General features: G+C 42.5%; 2 protein-coding genes across 3 annotated transcripts; one reads left to right on the forward strand and one right to left on the reverse strand.

Moving 5' to 3' along the window:
* Window positions 1-496: 496 nt before the first annotated feature.
* Window positions 497-13,379, reverse strand: LOC309336382 (uncharacterized protein; the record flags this gene model as incomplete). The annotated part of the gene is made up of 5 exons (XM_081851999.1): window positions 13,222-13,379; window positions 4,557-4,667; window positions 2,862-2,996; window positions 1,471-1,604; window positions 497-544 (listed from the first exon to the last, which is right to left on the reverse strand). The coding sequence occupies exons 1-5, from the start codon at window positions 13,238-13,240 to the stop codon at window positions 497-499; spliced, it is 447 nt and encodes a 148-aa protein (XP_081708125.1). The 5' UTR covers window positions 13,241-13,379.
* A 2,464-nt stretch (window positions 13,380-15,843) lies between these two features.
* TRAPPC5 (trafficking protein particle complex subunit 5) lies at window positions 15,844-18,791 on the forward strand. Of its 2 annotated transcripts, none has more exons than XM_081849399.1 (2): window positions 15,844-16,233; window positions 17,125-18,791. In XM_081849399.1, exon 2 carries the CDS (start codon window positions 17,129-17,131, stop codon window positions 17,693-17,695), a length of 567 nt encoding a protein of 188 aa, XP_081705525.1. In that variant the 5' UTR covers window positions 15,844-16,233; window positions 17,125-17,128; the 3' UTR covers window positions 17,696-18,791. The 2 variants fall into 2 exon arrangements, with proteins under 2 accessions (XP_081705525.1, XP_081705524.1); XM_081849398.1 differs by having other exon boundaries at window positions 15,854-16,237.
* Window positions 18,792-20,791: the final 2,000 nt, after the last annotated feature.

Here is a 20,791-nt window from a genome sequence, read left to right on the forward strand (position 1 = left end):
CGAAAGTCCCTGGGTAGAGCATTCCACAGATGGGGAGCCACTGTAGAGAAGGCCCGTTCTCATGTTGCCACCCTCCTGACCTCTCAAGGTGGAGGCACATGAAGAAGGGCCTCAGAAGATGATCTCAGGGTCCAGGTAGTTTCATATGGGAAGAGACGGTCCTTGAGGTGTTGTGGTCCTGAGTCGTTTAAAGCTTTATAGGTCAAAACCAGCACTTTGAATTGGGCCCGGAAACTAACTGGTAGCCAGTGCAGTCAGACCAAGATCGGAGTAATATGCTCAAATCATCTTGCTCTGGTGAGCAACCTAGCTGCACTTGCTGAAGTTTCTGAACTGTCTTCGGAAAGCAGGAAAGGTCAGATCAGAGTCTGCTCTTTGCCCTCCCCCTCACTCCGAAGAGTATAAGCAGCACTAAAAAGGAACTGCAAGTTACCCTCCAAATTAGGACCTCTGAGATAGCTCTGGACTATAGCAACTGCACCTCTAATTTAACAAACTAAATGAGATTGACTGACTGAGTGCTCACTAATGGTTCCTCGTCATCCTGGAAAAAAGGGACAAGTGGGTTGCCATGGGGTTCTGTGCCGGGCCCATGGTTCTTCAATGTCTTTATAAACAACTTAGATGAAGGAATTAAGGGGATGCTCATCCAATTTGCAGGTGACACCAAACTGGGAAGGGGAGCCAATGCCACAGAAGGCAGAATCAGGATTCAAGATGGGCCCAAACTAACATAATTAAATTCAATAGGCTCAAATGTAAAGTTCTACACTTAGACAGGAAGAATCAGCTGCACAAATATAAGATGGGGGACACCTGGCTTGCCAGTACAGTAGTACCTTGGGTTATAAAGTTAATTCGTTCCGGAGGTCCGTTCTTAACCTGAAACCATTCTTAACCTGAGGCGCGCTTTCGCTAATGGGGCCTCCCGCTGCTGCTGCGCCACTGGTACGTGATTTCTGTTCTCATCCTGGGGCAAAGTTCTCAACTCAAGGTACTACTTCCAGGTTAGCAGAGTTTGTAACCCGAAGTGTTTGTAACCCAAAGCATTTGTAACCCGAGGTACCACTGTAGTACATATGAAAAGTATCCAGAGGTCTTAGTAGACAACAGCTTAACATGAGCCAGCAGCAGCAGCAGCAACAACAACAACAACAGAAACCAGCTAATGCTATTCTAGGCTACATCAACAGAACTTTACTGTCCAGATCAAGGAAAGTCATACTTCAAGCAGAAGTGTGGATTAGCACTCAGCTTGAATTTGTTCTTATTTGTGATATAAAGTTGCTTAAGTAAAGAAACTGAGTAGCAGATGGACCATCACAGAAAACTATGAGGATCAAGAATGGGAAGAACAGTGTGTGTGTGTGTGTGTGTGTGTGTGTGTGTGTGTGTGTGTGTGTCCTGCATCACTGAAATCTAATTAATTCTCTATGCAAGGTTAGTTCCAGGAAATTCACCAATGCTCACCGCTTCAGCCGTTGCCAGGGGCGCACTTCGCCTACTGCAGTCCCTCCGTGCCTCTGCCCAAGTATGTTTATGAGTGGAGATGTAAAGGCACTTTGTTTGATACTTCTGAAAGTCCCCTGGACACTGAGGAATAACTGAAACACACAGAGCCCTGGGATAAGAAACCATGGTACTGAAACAATTCTATGTAATAGTCATGAAAGCTCCAGATCTTAGCATAGCTTGCTAGTCATACACATCCATCCAAAACTGGGCTCCCCGTTCTATACTGTTCAGTGCTTAATGCTGTGGATATTTGCACATTTATATATTACAAATGTATTCTACCCAGCCCAGCAGAGAGTACATAAAGTTTTGATCCATTGCCCATGAATTGTCACAACAGGCTGTGGATTTAACCTATAATTCAGCCCTGTCTTTCCTCTATTCCTTTGGGCTGTAGAGCTCCTAACACCATCTTCCCTCTAACAGCTTGGCTACTGTTCTTCCAGTGTACATGCCGGTGCTACAGCAACATAGCTGAACTATCCTCAGAAACGCAAGGCAGCTAGCTATCCTCTAATCTGCATTTGAATATTTAATCAACCAGTGCTTGACAACTTCTCACATACACAATAGTCCCATGAAAATCACATCAGGAAGTGACCACATCAGCTGCCCACAGCAAAAGGCTTTGATTCTGTGTATCAGAGATGATGAACCTGTGGCCCTCTAGATGCTAGTAGAGTACAACTTCCATCACCCTAACCACTTGCCATGCTGGCTGGGGCTGACAAAGGTTGGAGGCCAACAGCATCAGGAAGGCCATAGACAGAGGCGGATTTAAGGGTACTCAACCGGTTTGTCCACACTGGGTGCCGAACCAAGAGGGTGCCACATTTTCTCCACTCCTTCTCACAACACACCTTTTGCCCTAACATCAATTAGTACAATGCCTCATGAACTTCTGATAAGTGCACTTCTTTCTGGAGAGAAGCTGAAGGTACATTTCATTCTTACATCCAAGAAGGGTTCATACATGAGCATGCTAAGAGTGAGAACTTCCTTTACCCATGCAAGAAGCCCAACTGCTGCATTTCCATCTGAGTGGCTCTGGGCCTGCTGCATTAGCAGTGACTGATCAGACAATGCAGAAAGGTGTGGTAACATGACTTGCCCCATTCTGGTGGGGTTGAATGGAAGAAGGCAAGAACTGTATATAATGAGGAAAGACAGTGGGCTTCCTCCTCTGGGAGTGGGTACTTTAGGCTAGCAGGAATCCTATTTTTTTTTAGTCTGTTTCCTGTGGCACATTAACAGTTCCTCTCACAGTATAAAGTTTGAGAATGTTTGGACTAAAATGACCAGCGGCATAGGATGATGTGCCCTTCCGGGTCCTCTGTTGAACTTACATTTCAGAAAGGCCAGCACAAAGGCAGCTGACGCTATTAACAAGGAAACAAACACCAAGATGTAGAGGGTGACGATAGAAGCTCTTCGACAACAGCAGTCCGTATGATCAGTAAATCTGGTGGGTGTGGGCACACCTGCAGATAACCAATAAGAGTGACTGTTATAGCACACACAGAGAAATAGCTGGTATCACAGAGTAAGGGGCCAGATGTGACCTGTACATATGTAAAAGGCATGTGTATATGAGATGACATGCTTAAGTGCAGCCCACTTCCTCCCCCCACTACACCTGCTGTGGATGGGAGATTGTGGGATCTGTAGTTCAAAGATGAGGTGGGGTGGTGGAGGGTGATACTTGGGGTGAACCCCCCTAATGTATATTGACAGGCCCCTGCAGAGGGAGGGACACAGGTGGGTATACTTGCCCTGGGCCTCAGAGGCCTAAGCCAGCTGAAGGTGGGGTGGGCAGGGACTGGCTGCTTTTTTGTTTATAGTTTTATTCTATCAAGAATCCTGCCCTGTGCCTCAGACAAACTCTCCATGGGCCTGTTAAGTGGTGCCTCAGACCATCAATTTCCTTGTCTTCTAGGCTCAATCCTTCTGAAAGGACAGATGAGCCTAATGTGTACAGCAGGCAGATAAGCACCAGGCATCCTGATATATGATCTGTAATAGATGGTGTTTGTTCAAAGCAGGAGAAGGAGGGCTTCTGGGGTGGGTCATCTGAGGGAGGTACGTTCCGGCACCATTCTGTCTAGGAAAAAAAAAATGCTGCTTATATGAAAATGATGTTTTGAATGTGCTATAAAGGTACAGTGTGCACACAGCCTTAGTTTAAGGGAGGTGTATCGCTCAAGGACACATCCATTCTACCTTTCTGCATGAAGCTGACCTATCAGCATCAGTGAGTCATTTAACGAAACATCCTATTGGTTAAAAATAATGAAGGCCTTGGAAAGATGTCAACATGGTGTGGTCACTCAGCTCATGATCTGCATTAACCTACTCCCCTAATTTGTTGTTTAGTCGTGTCTGACTCTTTGTGACCCCATGGACCAGAGCATGCCAGGCACTCCTGTCTTCCACTGCCTCCCGCAGTTTGGTCAGACTCATGTTTGTAGCTTCGAGAACACTGTCCAACCATCTCGTCCTCTGTCGTCCCCTTCTCCTTGTGCCCTCCATCTTTCCCAACATCAGGGTCTTTTCCAGGGAGTCTTCTCTTCTCATGAGGTGGCCAAAGTATTGGAGCCTCAGCTTCATGGTCTGTCCTTCCAGTGAGCACTCAGGGCTGATTTCCTTAAGAATGGATAGGTTTGATCTTCTTGCAGTCCATGGGACTCTCAAGAGTCTCCTCCAGCACCATAATTCAAAAGCATCAATTCTTCGGCAATCAGCCTTCTTTATGGTCCAGCTCTCACTTCCATACATCAGTACTGGGAAAACCGTGGCTTTAACTATACGAATGGCTTTACCTCCCCCAATATATGGCTTTAACTCCCCCAATAGGATAGTTTATTTATTTACCTGGAAATGATCTAGGTGAGCAATTATTTAAACAGGTTCTAGTGGGCCTTTTGGATGGGGTGATAGGGTGAGACCTCACAGGCATTTCCACAGCGCATGCATTGGCTTCTTCCCAATCCCCAAACCAGATTGAGGCCATGGACATTATTGTGCTGTTAAGAATCACTTACCTGTATCTGCTTTCTGTGTTTGCTGTGGGGTTGGTTGTTGCCATCTCAGCAAATGGGGAGGTACAACATTCTCATAATCCCTTTCAGATGGGGTCAGACTTTCTATGGAATCTAGAGAAAGAAACAGTAGCTAAGGGGTGGTATTAAAATCCACACACCCTTTGAAAATCATCATTTACTGTATTCTGTTTATGCCAGGCATGTCCAAAGTCTGTTTCGGGGGCCTAATCCGGTCCCTGTGGCAGTTTATTTCCTGGGGTAAAATCCTAAAAAAACCTCCAGTCCTAAAAGAAACTCAACAACTCCAACCCTAAAAGAAGCTCAACAACTTCAATCCTAAAAAAAGGTCAACAACTTTGGTTGGCCCTTTGGTTGGCAGTCACGGCCCTTCACTTCATCAAATCTGGCCCTCTTTGAAAAACGTTTGGACACCACTAGTTTATGCAAAATGGCCATGTATAAAAATATGTAATGTGACTTAGAAAGTACACAGTGACCCAGTTCTTATGGCTGTACGTGATCAAGACAGCATGCTGATATTCACAGCAAAAACTGCAGCTATTTCACTCCTCCTCCAGTCCAGCAGCTGCTCCATTACTCAGAGCTTACCCATGGTTTGGTTTGGTGTTACATGCAAACTTGGGCATGTTGCTTGTCTCCCCCAGATAAACCAGTGCCGGATTTATGTATAAGCTAAACAAGCTATAGCTTAGGGCTCCACTCTCTTGGGGGCCCCAAAAAAATTTAAAGGAAAAAAACTGGATGTACGTTTCCAAAATATAAGACGAAAAAAACAAATAAAATAAAACCTACATACAGCAACAGTGTTTGTGTTGTGTATGGACCTATTAGGTCCATAAATTACCATATAGCATATATTCAACACAAAAAACAGTGACAATTTGTGGTTGACAAAGGACAGCTGGACATATAAAGGGCCTCATTACCTTCAGTAACTTAGGGCCTCATCAAACCTAAATCTGCCACTGAGACAAGCCTATGAGTGATAAGCAGAGAACAAACCTTGACTACAGCCTGTAGCTTGACTGAAGTGAGGGAACCCAGGAATCCAAGTTTAGACATCATGCTAAGCCAAACCATGGCTTAGGTCCAGGTAGCAAACCAGGATAGTGAGAGTTGTAGCTGTGAGTGGCTGGAAAAACTACTGCCACAACTGCCGAAGTGGCTGTGTACCACCTAGCAAGTATTTCTTCTCCATATGGGTAAGGCCATGTACAAAGCCACATGGAACAAAATAATAGTCAATATAGGAACAGCTGCCTAGAAACTGGTGCCTGAGTTTTGCTTTTTCTCTTCTCTCCTTGTCGCTTTCCCCTTGTGTGTCTGTGTTTTTAAGACTGCAAGCCTACAAGCAGGGAGTGTTTTGTTTTGATTTTATGTAAGCCTCTCTAGAAAGCTTCTCAAGAGCAGGGTACAAATGCCTAAAATAAATGAAGCACATGGGAAATGGATCCCCTTAGTGTCTATGAGATCAGTATCACAGAGGCCAGATCCAAATCTGGTAAAAGGCCCCATTCAGATAGCTTTGTAGCCCCAGCTGTATGGAGCAAATTTTGTAAGAGCCAATGGGACCACTCAACTTTTCAGTGATGTTTCAACACAAACACAGGTTAACCCCCCTCCAAAAAACCACCACATCCTATGATTGTATGCATCACCACGGAAATGTAGCATAGTTCCAGTGAGAGATGCATTGCTTCCTCCATGTGTGGCCACCATTGGATTGCTTTGCTTGAGGTATTCTAATAGGTATGAGAATGATTACTATGAGAACAGTCACTATCCCACTTGTTTGATCCTTGGGAGAATGTTCTATGAGCTGGGGTAGAGTAGGTAATAAGTTAAAAAAAATTATTCCGCTTCTTTCCCCAGCCCTCATATTCTCATATAATGCAACTGTTTACTACATGGCTAACCAACAACGTTAAATCCACATCTCTGTGCTAGGTTGCTCACTGATACAGGTGTGCAAAGTTGACACAGAACACTTCAATGGGAATTAGTAATTATCTTGTTTTTATTTCTTAAAGCAAAAACAACTAACTTTTGCACACTGGAGCAAAAAATTATAACTTCACTTATATACTAATCTAGTCTGAAGTGGGGGTAACTGACCAGGAATTTCAAGGCCTTGGTGGATGGTTAAATGAAAATGTTGAACCCCAACATGCAGCAGTTATGAAAATAGTAAATTCTGTGTTGGGCTCATTAGGAAACAGATTAACTGTCAACATCATAAAGCCCTTATACAAATCTATGATGTGACTGCACTAGGAATACGATATACAGTACAGTTCTGGTCACAACACATCAGAAAGAATATTGGGGACTGAAAAGGTTTCAGAAAAGCCCAACCAATGGAGAGGGTGGAACAACTTCCCTATGAAGAAAAGTTACATCATTTTGGGTTTTTCAGTTTAGAAGATGTGGAAAGTGATAGACGTGTATAAAGACATGTGCTTCATGGTATGAAGAAAGTGAAGAGAGTATCTTAGTATTTTTTAATGCTAGAGCCTGGGGCTATCCAATGAAGCTAAACATTGGAAGATATAAAAGGAAGTACTTCTTCACACAGCATATACTGTATTTTTCGCTCTATAAGAGTCACCAGACCATAAGACGCACCTAGTTTTTGGAGAAGGAAAACAAGAAAACAAATATTCTGAATCCCAGAAGCCAGAACAGCAAGTGGGATCGCTGCACAGCGAAAGCTGCGCAGCCTGCATTCGCTCCATAAGACGTACACACATTTCCCCATAATTTTTAGGAGGGAAAAAGTGAGTTTTATAGAGCAAAAAAAAGGTAGTTAAAACCATGGAACAGGATTCAACAAAGAGTCTCATCCGTGGAAGCAATGCAAGAACTTCTACTTGTTAAATGGTGCTTTCCCCGCCCTGCTCCCATCCACATGCCTCAAAATTGGGTCACTGAGGGGTGCCAGGAGAAACACCCTCCCCCCCGAACAGTGCGTGCGAGGAGAAGAATGAAGATCATTCCTCCTGGGAAGCCCAAATGTTGAAACTATTGGCTTTGTGCAACATTGAATTATTCCCCTTGAATTCAATACCATAAGATATATGAAGGGCTTGGTTTGCTTTAAAGGAGGATTAGAGAAATTAATGAAAGATAAGGTTATTAATGGTTACTAGTTATGGTGGCTGTATATTAACTCCAGTACCACAGGCAGCATGCCTCTGAATACTAGCTGCTCAGGAGCACAATGGGAGAGTGCTTCAGCATTCATGTTCTGCTTCTGGGCTTCGCAGATGTATGAGGGTGTTCAGGAGGGCACCCTCTATATTGGGGCTGGGGAACCTTCCTTAGTCTGGGGGCCACTGGTGAAGGAACAGGGGTGCGGGGGGGAGCGCAAGATCCTGGTGGTACGATCCGGCTGGGGTGCCATCGCGGCTGCCCCCTCATCCAGCGCTGGGTGCCATGCCCCTGCAGGCAGTGCGCCACGGCCCCAGGGCACATGCCACACCCCTGCGGGTGGTGCACCACGCCCCCTGGGATGCGTGCCTGCTCTCGCCCCCCCCCCCCGAGCTTGAAGCTCCACCACGGCTGGGGGCCAAAGGTTTAAGTGTGTGATGTTGTATTGTGGTTTTAATGTTTTCTGTTGGGAGTTGCCTAGAGTGGCTGGGCAATCCAGGCAGATGGGCACAGGGGCGAACCCAGGCTTTATTTCACCAGGGTCAAATACCCAGTTTGGCACACGCACCAAACACACATATGCGTACACACACACACAGGCTAGGAGCCTTAATGGCACCCCTAGGAGCCTTAATGGCACCCCTCTGGAGGCTTCACCTGGGGCAAAACAATCTGGCTAGCCCCCCCCCCCCAACTATTGTAGCACCCTGCTTGTGGTTAACGCTTAGCTGGAATGAAATATTCAACGCAGCAATAGAGAAATTAAAATAGTAATTTATTTGTCAGACAAATAAATAAGAGGCTCAGTGGTACGTGGTTACCAAGCTCTGGCCTGCCTCCTGCCATTCTGGCCAGCACTTATATTCCCTTAATCCAGCCCCCTTTGCTCCTCCTGTGGCTGCCTCTGTCCAATCAGCCTGGTTGAAATTCCTATTGGCTGTTTGCTAGAGCCAATCACAAAAGATACACCCACAAAAGATACACCCACTTCCTTGCCCTTATATGGGAGACAAAGAGCTATATATAAATGACAAATAAGTAATAATATATCTTACATGGAATCTTAATTACCAGCTCACCTCTTGCCCTTCTTGCCCTATTGCCTTCTAAAACAAATGGTTTAATCTTACATTTTTATGTTCAACAGATGTCAAGGATCTTGAGTTTCACATCAACATTGAAAGATTTCCTTCATTTAATGTTTCTAAACAAAATGCCTGACAACTATATATCAAGACTGCTTGGATGGCGTCTTCTGTCTGGCAGGGGGGGGGCTGGTGGCTGACTTAATTTCAGGATAAATACAACTCTTACAACCATATGAAATAAGAATCTAGCATTCCTTAAATCCTTTGCATAATTACATTTAAGCCAATATATTTAAGCTAATATATTTCATACATTTATCATAGGTAGCCTCTTAAAAGAATAAAGCTTCTCAAAGTGAAAAGGAAGGAACTCAATAAAACACAGCTTTTAAAAGAAGCCTCTTCAGTTTGCACCTCCCCCTTTCCCCCTCCTCTCCAGCCTCAAAATAAAATAGGAAGAAGCTGCTTCTTCTGCCAAGCCAGTTGCCTTTCCAACATTTAACACATTTTAACCTTTTAACTCTCTCAGTTTAAGAAACAGCTTTAGAAGAGACTTCCCCAAAAATGCTCTCTTTCTTTCTAGCTAAATGTTTTTCCTTCCATTTGCTCCTGGCCTTTCAACCTTAGAAAGAAGATCTGGCTCATTTTACTGGGAGGCACATTGGTATTATCTTCCCCCATTCCTAATGGTGTTTTCTCAGCCTTGGGGCAGCATATGTAATTCTCCCTTTTTATGACTTTGAGAATTGTTTTTCTACTATAAATCAATGGGGCCCTTCTTGTCTTAGGAGGAAAAACATCTTGCCAAGGTTCTTTTAGGCAGCTGGTCTTTTGCCTGGCATGAAACATTTGAAAATCCTTTTTTAAGCTCATTTTTAAATACAAGCCTTGATTGAAATATATAGAAGCTTTGATAAAAATGCAGGCTTATGATTAGATGCCTCACTATGCCTCTGGATGGAAGGCATACCGTATATTATTATTATTATTATTATTATTATTATTATTATTATTATTATTATTTGGTTGGCCACAGTGGGGAAGATGATGCTTGACTAGATGGGACTTTGGCCAAGGGCTCTTCCTGTGTTATGTTCTCAAGGAGTGCTGTTTGCATGTGTATATTTGGCAAAATTGCATGCATGAATGTGTCCATTAGGAGAAATTCACACTAGAATGCAAATGAATGTAACCGTAACTTCTCCCACTCTTAAGAAGCATCAAATTTACGATCTTTCTCCAAAACAAATTATGATACAAATGAATGTTCATGATGTTAATTTTTTGTTAAAAAACAAACAAACCTTAAACTGATGCAGAAGAGCGGAGAAGTGAATTTAAGATTCAATAAATTAGAAACTGAGAAACAGAAATTGACAGATTCATCTATTGCAAGCTGTAAGCCACCCACTGCCCCACTCACAGCATGTGTGCAGGAGTGAGACAGAAAATGCTATGGATGGCGGAGATGACCGGCAGAATTCGAGACCAGAGGAGAAAGTCGGTGGAAGAGGACTGGGAAAAATTTAAAATTTATCTTAAGGACGTTTGTAATATTATGGAATGCTAAGATGTCAAGGGATTAGACACAAGGAATTACAGTTGTAAAATTTGAATTTGATAAACTTTAATAAGAAAGATATTTAAGAATTGGATGAAAGAATGCTAAAAAAATTGATAAAATAAGGATGCAGCGAAGGGGAGGTTTGGGGAAGTCAGTTTATATGTTTTTGTTTGTACTTTTGTTTGTCGAAAATTAATAAAAATTATTTTTTTTTAAAAAAAGAAAATGCTATGGAAAGGGATGGACAAGGGAAAAGATGTGTGACAGAAAAAGGGTGCATTGGAGGAGAGAAATACACAGTAGAGCAAGGTTCTTCCTGCAGACTGACAATTAGCTAGTGTGCCTTTGAGTTCACCAGCCAAAACACTAAACACAGGCTTCTTGTACAGTGGTACCTCGGGTTAAGAACTTAATTCATTCTGGAGGTCCATTCTTAACCTGAAACTGTTCTTAACCTGAAGCACCACTTTAGCTAATGGGGCCTCCTGCTGCTGCCGCGCCACCACCGCACAATTTCTGTTCTCATCCTGAAGCAAAGTTCTTAACCCAAGGTACTATTTCTGGGTTAGCGGAGTCTGTAACCTGAAGCATCTGTAACCTGAAGTGTCTGTAACTTGAGGTACCACTGTAATTATAACCATCAAAGCAAATAGGGCATTATTTTATATTGTTATAGGTTTGAGGGGAGTCAGTCTGAACGATACTCATGGATCCCTTCCAAACCTGTGATCCTATGTATGTGAGGTTAGAATCCACAAGAGGAAACCCTTCTTCACATGATCTCAGGGCGGGGGATAGTGACAAAAAACACCTGATAGTAAAACAAATAAAATACATATTGTAATACTAGCATATGAGCAGGAAAGAAACACATCAGTTAAAAACTACAGAGTCTGCCTATAAAATTCCTAAGCTCCCTGAAAATACATCTGGCAAGTATGCATAGCTTATAGAAAGGAGAAAGAAAAGGTGAACAGGAAATGTATGCCTCTGGTTGTAAGCTGAGCCAAAATTTCTTTTTATTATTTGGCCATTCTGTTGCCTCTTTATAGGAACTGCTTTCTATCTCTTGCCTTCTATGAGTAGAACCTCTGCAAAGTTGAGTCCCAGCCAGACGCAGTATACTTCACATGGCTTTCCTGCCCATATCACCATGATCTCATTAAGCATATGTTGCAAGGGAGGGCAGGGAACAAACCGGGGAGATGGTGCTCCATACATCCCATTGATTCTAGGGTAACAAACTAATCATGTAATCTAGTTGGCCACTGCCTTATGTGTTACTATGGTTTTTGTTTTGGAAGGCTGGGTAAAATGATACAAGCACACACCTACCTTAAATATATATAAATTCCATTTTTAAGCTGCTCTCACAGCAGTGCTAGCGCTTCCTTATTACATCTCTTCCTGTCTGGCATGCCTTATCAAAGAATGCTACAGTTGCAGCCAGCTAAATCACTGTGCATGCAGAACAACTTCCGTAAGTAGAATGGCACTTCTCCTCCTTCTCCTCTTCTCACGTGCCTCCTGCACTGCCCCAAATTTGTTTTCCAAGGCTGAGTGTGGGAACTGGGGGCCAAGCAAGGGGAAGAGAGTGAAACTGAAGTCCTCATGTGAAATGAGAAGCTGGATACAACCCATAATATAAATAAAATCCAGGTAGAGATATAGGTAACCTTTGATACTGGTTATTGCTTTAGACTAAATATGTTTTAGAAATATGTATTGGTGAGTTTTAATACACTGTACACCACCCTGAGACCATACAGTGAAAGATAAAGAAACATCTAAATAAACTAACTGCAGATACCCATTTCATATTATGTGGAGGTAAACTTTATTTTTTATGTATAACATTCATATCCCACTCTACATGCAATGTACAGGGCAGTTTCTAGATATCCTGTGTTATTTCACAGTCACACTTGGTAGATTGCGGTGGGTGGGTGGGGGAGGCAGGGAGAGACAGACATACAGACATTATCCGGAAGAGGTTTAACCCAAAGCCTCCCTTTCCATCCAGAGTCAGAGATAAAGAGAGTAGAATGAAACTCAAGAGAGAATGCCCAAATCATAATCTCAAAGAGGCAGCCAGGAGTGGGTGGGTGGGTGGGTGGGTCATGGAAGAGAATGCATGCCAGGTTGCAGAGGTGTGTTCAAAAACAGTGTGGTCCTTTGTATCATCATCACATTTATATCCTACCTTCCCTCCAAGGAGCTTAAGGAGGCAGACACACTTCTCCCCACCCCCATTTTATTCTCACAAACATCCTATGCAGTAGGTCAGGCTAAGAAATGGTGACTGGCCCAAGGGCACTCAGTAAACTTTCTGGCTGATTTGGGATTTGAACCCTAGTCTTCCAGGTCCTAGTTCAACACTTTAACTGCTATATCACAAGGGCGCTTTGTTTAGTAAAGACAGTGGGCTAGACATCAAGAAACACTGGGGGCAAATATTAAATCAATAAGCCAGGATGAGTCACTGCTTCTCTACCAGAAACACATAATGTTGGAAGCAGGTCAACCAGGAATGCTGGTGAGACCGGTATCCTCATGGATAGTCAGGCTGCTTCTTTACTTCATTTCGCAGAGCAAGCACACACTGCTCCATCCCATTCACACTGTGCTTTTGCTGAACCTGATGAAGCCTCTGTTCTGCCCACATAGTTGGCCTAATAATTACCCTCTAAATTGGTATTGGTCTCCCTTTTCAAACGTCACTTCTTTCTGTAGAGTAAGTAGACCAATCCATCAAAGCAAACGCTGGTCAAGGTAGAGAAGACAGGCCTACGTGCACACACACAAACCCTTCAAGGTTCTTTTTTTGCTGTCCAGTTCCTACCTGGCCTCCGACGTGCCATTTGTTCTTTTCTCGTGGTGTAGTACAGCTCCAGCGCTCCAGAACTGTTTCGGCACTTAGCACTGTTTGCTGTTCCCTCAAAAGTGAGATGTGGCTACTTCCCCAAAGGCAGGCGTCACTGACTTGTACAACAAGTGGACCTAAATGTTTATGTCTTGCAAAATTCTCAGAAGCTTCCTTTAGCTCAGAGACCACAAGCCATAAAAGGTCTACACATCATGACTTTTCTACCAGCCCCCTCAGTTCCTTAACCCTGCTTAGTGTGTATTGCTGGGAGGGGAGGGCGAGCAGCCTTAGCTGCTTTTAACTTGTTTTTCATTACCTTATATGTAAATCGCCTTGAGGCAGTGGTTTAGAATGTGATTATTAATAAATGAAATACAATAATGGTGAGCCATCTTGGGCTAGTCATAGCACAAAGCAGATCAGTTTTGAAGCAAGCTGAGTCACTAAGGGGCAAAGAGGAAAGGAAGAAAAAGGACATGAATTATCCCCAGTCATCAGTTTATATACCATTTACAAGTTTCCAAGCAATTAAGACAAAATAGCCTCCCTGACCTTGTACAGACAATTCTGCTTCCGCTCTAAGTAACATGGAACTCTGTGACAAACCTTATTACAAAGTTCTGGCCCTGTTGGAACAAGAGACACCAGGATGCACACTCAAAGACACCAAATGTTATATTCTGTGGTTTTAATGTTTTAGTTGTTGTTAAATTTTATGAGCCATCTTGGGTCGATCTTTGATGGACTGGAATGCAAGTTATTAAAATAAAAGTAGTAGTAGTAATAGAGTGAGAGAATTAAACATTATTTATTTAATATACCATTGCTCACCACCAAAATCTCCAAGCAGTGTGAGATTCCAAGAGTTCCAGGCACCAGGTCCATGTTTCGTTTTGGAAATGAGGCACAACAGAGACAGTGGTGTCTTCATCATATAGGGTTTATTTACACATATATACAACCTGAGCCTATGATGGAAGGGGTCACAGCATGAACACTCCAAGGTGGTTTTGTTTCTCCCATAGCCACAGCCTTCATTCAAACAGAAATCAACCATTGTGCTCTGATCCTCTAGCTTGCTGCCTTTTGCAACCTGCAACATTTCCCCCCCCCCCCCAGGTCACATCATAGCCCACTCTCAACTCTGACTTTTGTTCTTCTAATTTTCTCAGCAATAGAGGAGGGTCCCATCCATTTACCATCTGGGACAGAACCCCCTCTCCATTGCTTTCTTAATGGCTCATCATCTTCCCTTTGTTTTCTTAATGGCCTGTCTGGCTTTAACCCTTGCTGGATCCAGGGGTTTGGGAGGCTTGATTAAAGTTGAATATAAGAGCATCCAAAAATGGCAAAGCTGGTCCTGTAGGAAGAGTACTGTCCCATCCAGAACAGGCTAAGCGCCTTCTCCCTGAGAAAATTAAACAGGAATCCTCAAAACCTCCATCTTGTCAGAATTGTGCTTCAGATTATTGGTCCTCATCCAAAGCAGGCTATTACTGATTTCATGCACCAATTCAGCACTTCAGCTGCCACACAATATGCTGCTATGAAAGCCCTACACTGTAACCCTCTTGTGAGGAGTAACTTGGCTTCACAGCAGGACCATCTGATGACCCTTAACTACTGGGCAGGAATAATCATATGACGAAGCCTCAAGAAGTATGTAGGACCTAGGCCATTTAGAGCTTTATATGTTAGAGCCAACACCTTGAATAGTGTATAAATACCAGACACCAGAGAAAGATGAGGATCACGAAGCACAGAATCTTTAAAAATAAAGAAAAAACTTAATTTGATCCATTCTTCTTGATGCCCCAGTCTAATATTCTGCTAATAATTAGTGAAGATTTTCTCTTTCTTGAGGAGCAGAGGTGGGAGTACCTTCACAAATGAAACAATGCTCTATCCTTCTCCAGGTACATGAAGTGTTTCCCAATATACTTCAGTCCACTGATGAATCTGAATTTGAAATACATCTTGGAATGTTGCAGCTACAGTGCGCTTCCAACCAAAAACAGCTTTTGGGAGTTAGATGGACAGAAAAGCTGCCTACAATTGGGAGGGGGGACTGGCTCAGATGCCAACAAACTCAACACCTACCTCAGACTTTGTAAGTTCCAGACATGGCCAACCCTAAAAGAAAGTATGGATGCTCCTTCCACTTACTGAATGCAAAGTAACTGTGTGTTTCAATCACTTAAAAACCACTGTAACCATTTTCAGAAGGGTCAGCTGTGTGTTTGATGCAGCAAAACCTAAGAGTTTTGAGTCACCTTAAAGACTGTAACCAATGTGCTACGGCATAGTAAGAACGAATGCTTATGCCAGAATACGTTTGTTCCTCTTTAAAATGCCACAAGACTCTCTACTCTCTCTATATTTTCGTTATTCCCGCACCCCGCGCTGAAATCACTGCAAGGCCAGCTGGCCACTAGAGGGGCACAAAGCACACACCATGCCTCTCTACATTTTTTCTAACCAGCGAGAAAAGCTTCCTTAACCACAACCTCACCAGTACTCTTCCTTTTAAACAGGGAAATGAGGGGCGCATGCGTATAACTGCCTTTTGCCATAGAGACGAGACCGGAAATCCAGCCGGGCGTTCATCGTGTGATAACCATAGAGTACATGACAGGTTGCCACGGTGATCGCTCAACCTTCCAAGCCACAACCTCTGCCGCTGAACTTCTACCAAGCCCTGTTTTCTTCCGCAATTTGGTAAAGACACGCAGGTTGTTATTACCAGCCTTATAATACTCCCTTAGGTTCAACTCGCGCTCCGAGGAAACGCTCCGTTTTAGCTCATTCTCACGGAACGATGGTCGCAAGACCACCTAGGCCCCCGTTTCGTTGCCATGGTGACGCTTCCGAATCTTCGCCACTTCCGTTAAACGCATTCGTTTCTCCCCTCCCCTTTTGCAGCGGCCGTAAAGATTGTCGTACAGGCGGAAGGTGAACATCGCTGCAAAAGAGTGATAATTTCACACAGTAGGTAAGAGACATGAAGAGCATTTGGGCTCAGTAAAAGTTGGCGGGGAGGCAGAGGAAGCATTATTGTTATGGTATTGCCTTCCCCTCTTAATCTCCGTGATTCCTCCAGGTTTGCAGAAACAGTGGGAGGGGGAAGGTCCCCTCTAAAGACCTAGTGGCGTCTTAGGTGCAGCTCTTTCGTGGTGCAAAGTGGGGTTGTGTCTCGTATCTGGCTTTTAAATGTAAACAGGTTTGATATATGGCTTATCGGACATGCCTTTTCCTCCGGGAACTGCAATTTAGCAGGAGTGCTAGGAATCCCTTGGTAATCCTTTCACAGAACTTCAATTCACATAGAATAAAAACAGGCTTGCAATAATAAGTTTCCATTTGTGGCATAGACTAAAGGAATCTGGAGTTTCCCGTTTGTTATCTTTGTAAGTCACTGTCCCCATTTCAGGGGCTGCTAGGCTAACTACAAACTACTAGCTATGAACTACTCGGCCCTTTTTTGTAGAGAAGGTGATCAAGCATCATTATTTTGGTTGTTTCCCCCCCGCAGATATGCATATCTTGTTATATTGTGGTTTTACTGAATCCTTTTCCCAAGCATCTGAATGTTATATGTTTATAGGAATTCTCACATTTTACCTTCACAAAAATCCATGAATTATGTTAGGCTGGGAGGTGATGGCTAGCCCAAAGTCACCTAGTGGGGATTTAAACTTAGGCTGGCAATACCCAGAATCAGCATCCTATCCACTTCCTTGTACTAGCTTATATGTCTGTCCTCCCATGCAAAATAAATATCATTTAGAAGTTGCTGTATAAAGTAGTGCCCCATTTGAAATGCAGTTGTGTGAATTTTAGAAAGGTGCTTATTACCCTTTTAATTTTCTTTCTTAATAGCATCATGGACGCACGTTTTACCCGTGGAAAGTCTGCTATCCTTGAACGGTCACTCACCCGACCCAAGACTGATGTTAGCCTTAGTGCCTTTTCATTATTGTTTTCTGAGATTGTGCAGTACTGTCAGAACAGGGTCTACTCTGTTTCTGAGCTTCAGAACAAACTTTCTGAGCTAGGTCAGCAGGTGGGTGCTCGTATCCTTGATGTGTTGGTGATGCGGGAGAAAAATGGTAAGAGAGAAACCAAGGTCATCAACATTCTCCTGTTCATCAAGGTTACCGTATGGAAGGCTCTCTTTGGGAAGGAGGCTGACAAGCTGGAGCAAGCCAACGACGATGACAAGACTTACTACATCATTGAGAAGGAGCCTCTTATCAATACTTACATTTCTGTTCCCAAGGAGAACAGCACACTCAACTGTGCTTCCTTCACAGCTGGCATCGTGGAGGCTATGCTCACTTGCAGCGGCTTCCCTGCCAAGGTGACAGCCCACTGGCACAAGGGAACCACCCTCATGATAAAATTTGATGAGTCAGTAATAGCACGTGACAAAGCCCTGGATGGCCGCTGACTGCTTCATTTCATTTAATCGGGATTGTTTGTGTGTGTATGTATATGTATATGCATATATACACACACTTTGACAGTATCCTAAAATAACTACCCTGACCATGCTTGGTGCATGGTAAGGGAGAACCAAGTGGCATCGGAACAAGTGACTGTGTCCCATATACTGATGATAAATGTTTCTACAGCATTTGTACTGATTACACAGGACCCATTCTGTTTCCAGAAATCTACCCTTAATTCTGTTGCTTGACTCTTGGCGAAGGCTTGAGGAGGGAATGCAGTTCACGTTCCTAGCCAAGAGATAACACAGTCCTGATTTGCATATGAGCTATGTAATTTGATGTAAAGATTCCTCTCATGCTGTTGTATTGGTTTTGTTGTTACCCCACTGACATTATCACTAGAAAAGCACGGATGAAAGGTTATTGCTAGGCTGCCAGCTTTGGAATGAGCTAAATTGTCTCTACTCATTCTGTTGCTGCTTCTTACCTAGTGCCTATCAGTTATTATTTAACTTTGCAGTCTGCTTGCTGTCTTGCCTCTGGGAATGAGCTGCAGCTGCCTTAGCAAATCAAGTGAAACCCACAAATTATATTACCAGTTTGCTTAAGAGTGGCTCAGACTTGCAAATGAAGCACTTTAAGTAAAAAGCTCAAGGGCAGGGGTAAAACACTCCAGAACCGGTGAGAGCTTTACCTGCTGTAAAATACACTGTTCACTGCCCATGTTTCTTCTTTGAATACTTGTCTCCACACCTGAGGAAAATATCTAAGAGTTGTAAAGACTCCTTTGATAGTTATTCCAGGAGCTGTTCTTACAGGGCTTTCCCTCAGCACAACTGGTCCTTCACAGTGTTTCCTGTTTGCCCTGAGAAGAGAGGAAAGTGATGTCACCCCCAAACTAAGATTTTTCTCTCTTTTCCTTTTTTAAAAAATGGTAAAATAAATGATCTAAAATACCAAGAATATACTGTTGAAAGATATTTTATTGCAGAAATCTCATCTAAACCAGTCAGTTTCAAATCATTCCATACAATGAAGATGCTAATGGTTTTGAAGAATTGTTTACCTGGTTAATAAATTCCATAAAGTAATCCATTAAGGATGTTTTTGTCTGTCTCTCTCTCAACTTCATTTAGTATGTTGTTCCTGTTCTGTGCACAGTCCATTTTGTGTGACTGTAATAGTGTTCACATTCTTTCCAAATAGCATTGAATTGTTGGGCTTATATCTTTGTTTTTATTATAAAGATGTAAGTGAATTTATTTGTTTTTTGTCATAAAAATTATTTTTGGATAGTGGGGAAAAAACTTCAAAGTGGTTTACAAAAATAATAAAAAATAAAATTTATTGGTAATAACAATTAAAACAACAATTTAAAACATTCAAAAAAACTAAAACCAGAAATAAACCAAAAAGCACAACAGCATTCTAGATATTTGGGTAGACTTCGCTAAACAATGTTTTAGCAAGTGCTGAAAAGTGCCTGCCTGGTATCAGTAGGAAGGGAGTTCCAAAGTATAGGTGCTACCACACTAAAATACCATTTTTACAAATGCAGAATGGGTATTATGTGGCACCTGTAACAGTGCCAGTTCCTCAGTTTGAAGTGATCAAGTGGACATATATGGGGTAAGGTGATCTTGCAGGTAAACTAGGCCCAAGTTATTAAAGACTTTATATACTAATAGTAACACATTGAACCTGGCCTGGTGGCAAATCAGCAACCAGGGCAGAACCCTGAGTACAGCTGTTGTGTGCTGACAAAGTCTCACCCCTGGCAGCAACTGGGCTGTAGCATTTTTGCACTAACTGCAGCTTCTGGATCAAGTGACTAGGGAAGCCCCACATAGTCCATTGCCTTGAGGAAATGTGGCCACACTTTCCCAGTCTAGGAATGGTTGCAGCTGTTGAACCGGCCACAGTTGGTAAAAGGCACCTCTAGCCACTGAGGCTGCCTGAGCCTTCAGTGATACAGCTACCTCCAGAAGCACCCCAGAAGTGGTATCTTGCATCATAACTCATTTTGGATAAAAACCGTCAAATTGATGCTTCTTAAAAGTGGGAGAAGTTACAGTTGATTCAATGATTCTATTATTCTGTACTTACAATTCCAAGAGTGGATTCTTGTATATGCTGCTTGATCACTCTCAGATGTACAGTAGTACTACAGTAGTTCCTTCCTCTCCCCATGCAGTTCATTAGAAAATTACTAAATAAGATTACAAGTCATGAAACGTAACGAATATTTTTTTTTTCTTCAATAAATATTTATTAAATTTTTTCAAAAGAAATACATTGTAAAAACAAAAAGAAAAAACAACAAAAATACAGAATGCAAAAAATACAGAAACAGAAAAAATAAAAAACACATAAAATTTCCATTTACTTATTTTCTTTTAACTTATTTTCCAGACCTCCTCATACCTCCCTTTCTTATATTCCAATTCCAATTATTAACTCAGCAAATTATTAGTTCTCGCCATTAATTTAGCTTATTCCAAAGTCTTATTTTTCATATCTCTTAAAACATTACAGCTGGAAACCACTTAGTTTCTATCCAACATTATTCTAACATTCCTTAATTTTGCAATATTTCTGAAGATAATCTTTAAACTTCTTCCAATCTTCTTCCGCTGACTCTTTTCCCTGGTCTCGGATTCTGCCGGTCATTTCTGCCAGTCCCATATAGTCTATCACCTTTGTCTGCCATTCTTCCAGAGTGGGTAGATCTTGTGTCTTCCAATACTTTACGATGAGTATTCTTGCTGCTGTTGTAGCATACGTAAAAAAAGTTCTGTCCTTCTTTGACACCAATTGGCCGACCATGCCCAGGAGAAAGGCCTCTGGTTTCTTCAGGAAGGTATATTTAAATACCTTTTTCATTTCATTATAGATCATTTCCCAGAAAGCCTTAATCCTTGGGCACGTCCACCAAAGGTGAAAGAATGTACCTTCAGTTTCTTTACATTTCCAACATTTATTATCGGGCAAATGATAGATTTTTGCTAGCTTGACTGGGGTCATGTACCACCTGTAAATCATTTTCATAATATTCTCTCTTAAAGCATTGCATGCCGTAAATTTCATACCTGTGG

This window comes from Podarcis erhardii (genome assembly GCF_964252035.2).
Source record: "Podarcis erhardii genome assembly, chromosome: 2".
Lineage (NCBI taxonomy): Eukaryota > Metazoa > Chordata > Lepidosauria > Squamata > Lacertidae > Podarcis > Podarcis erhardii.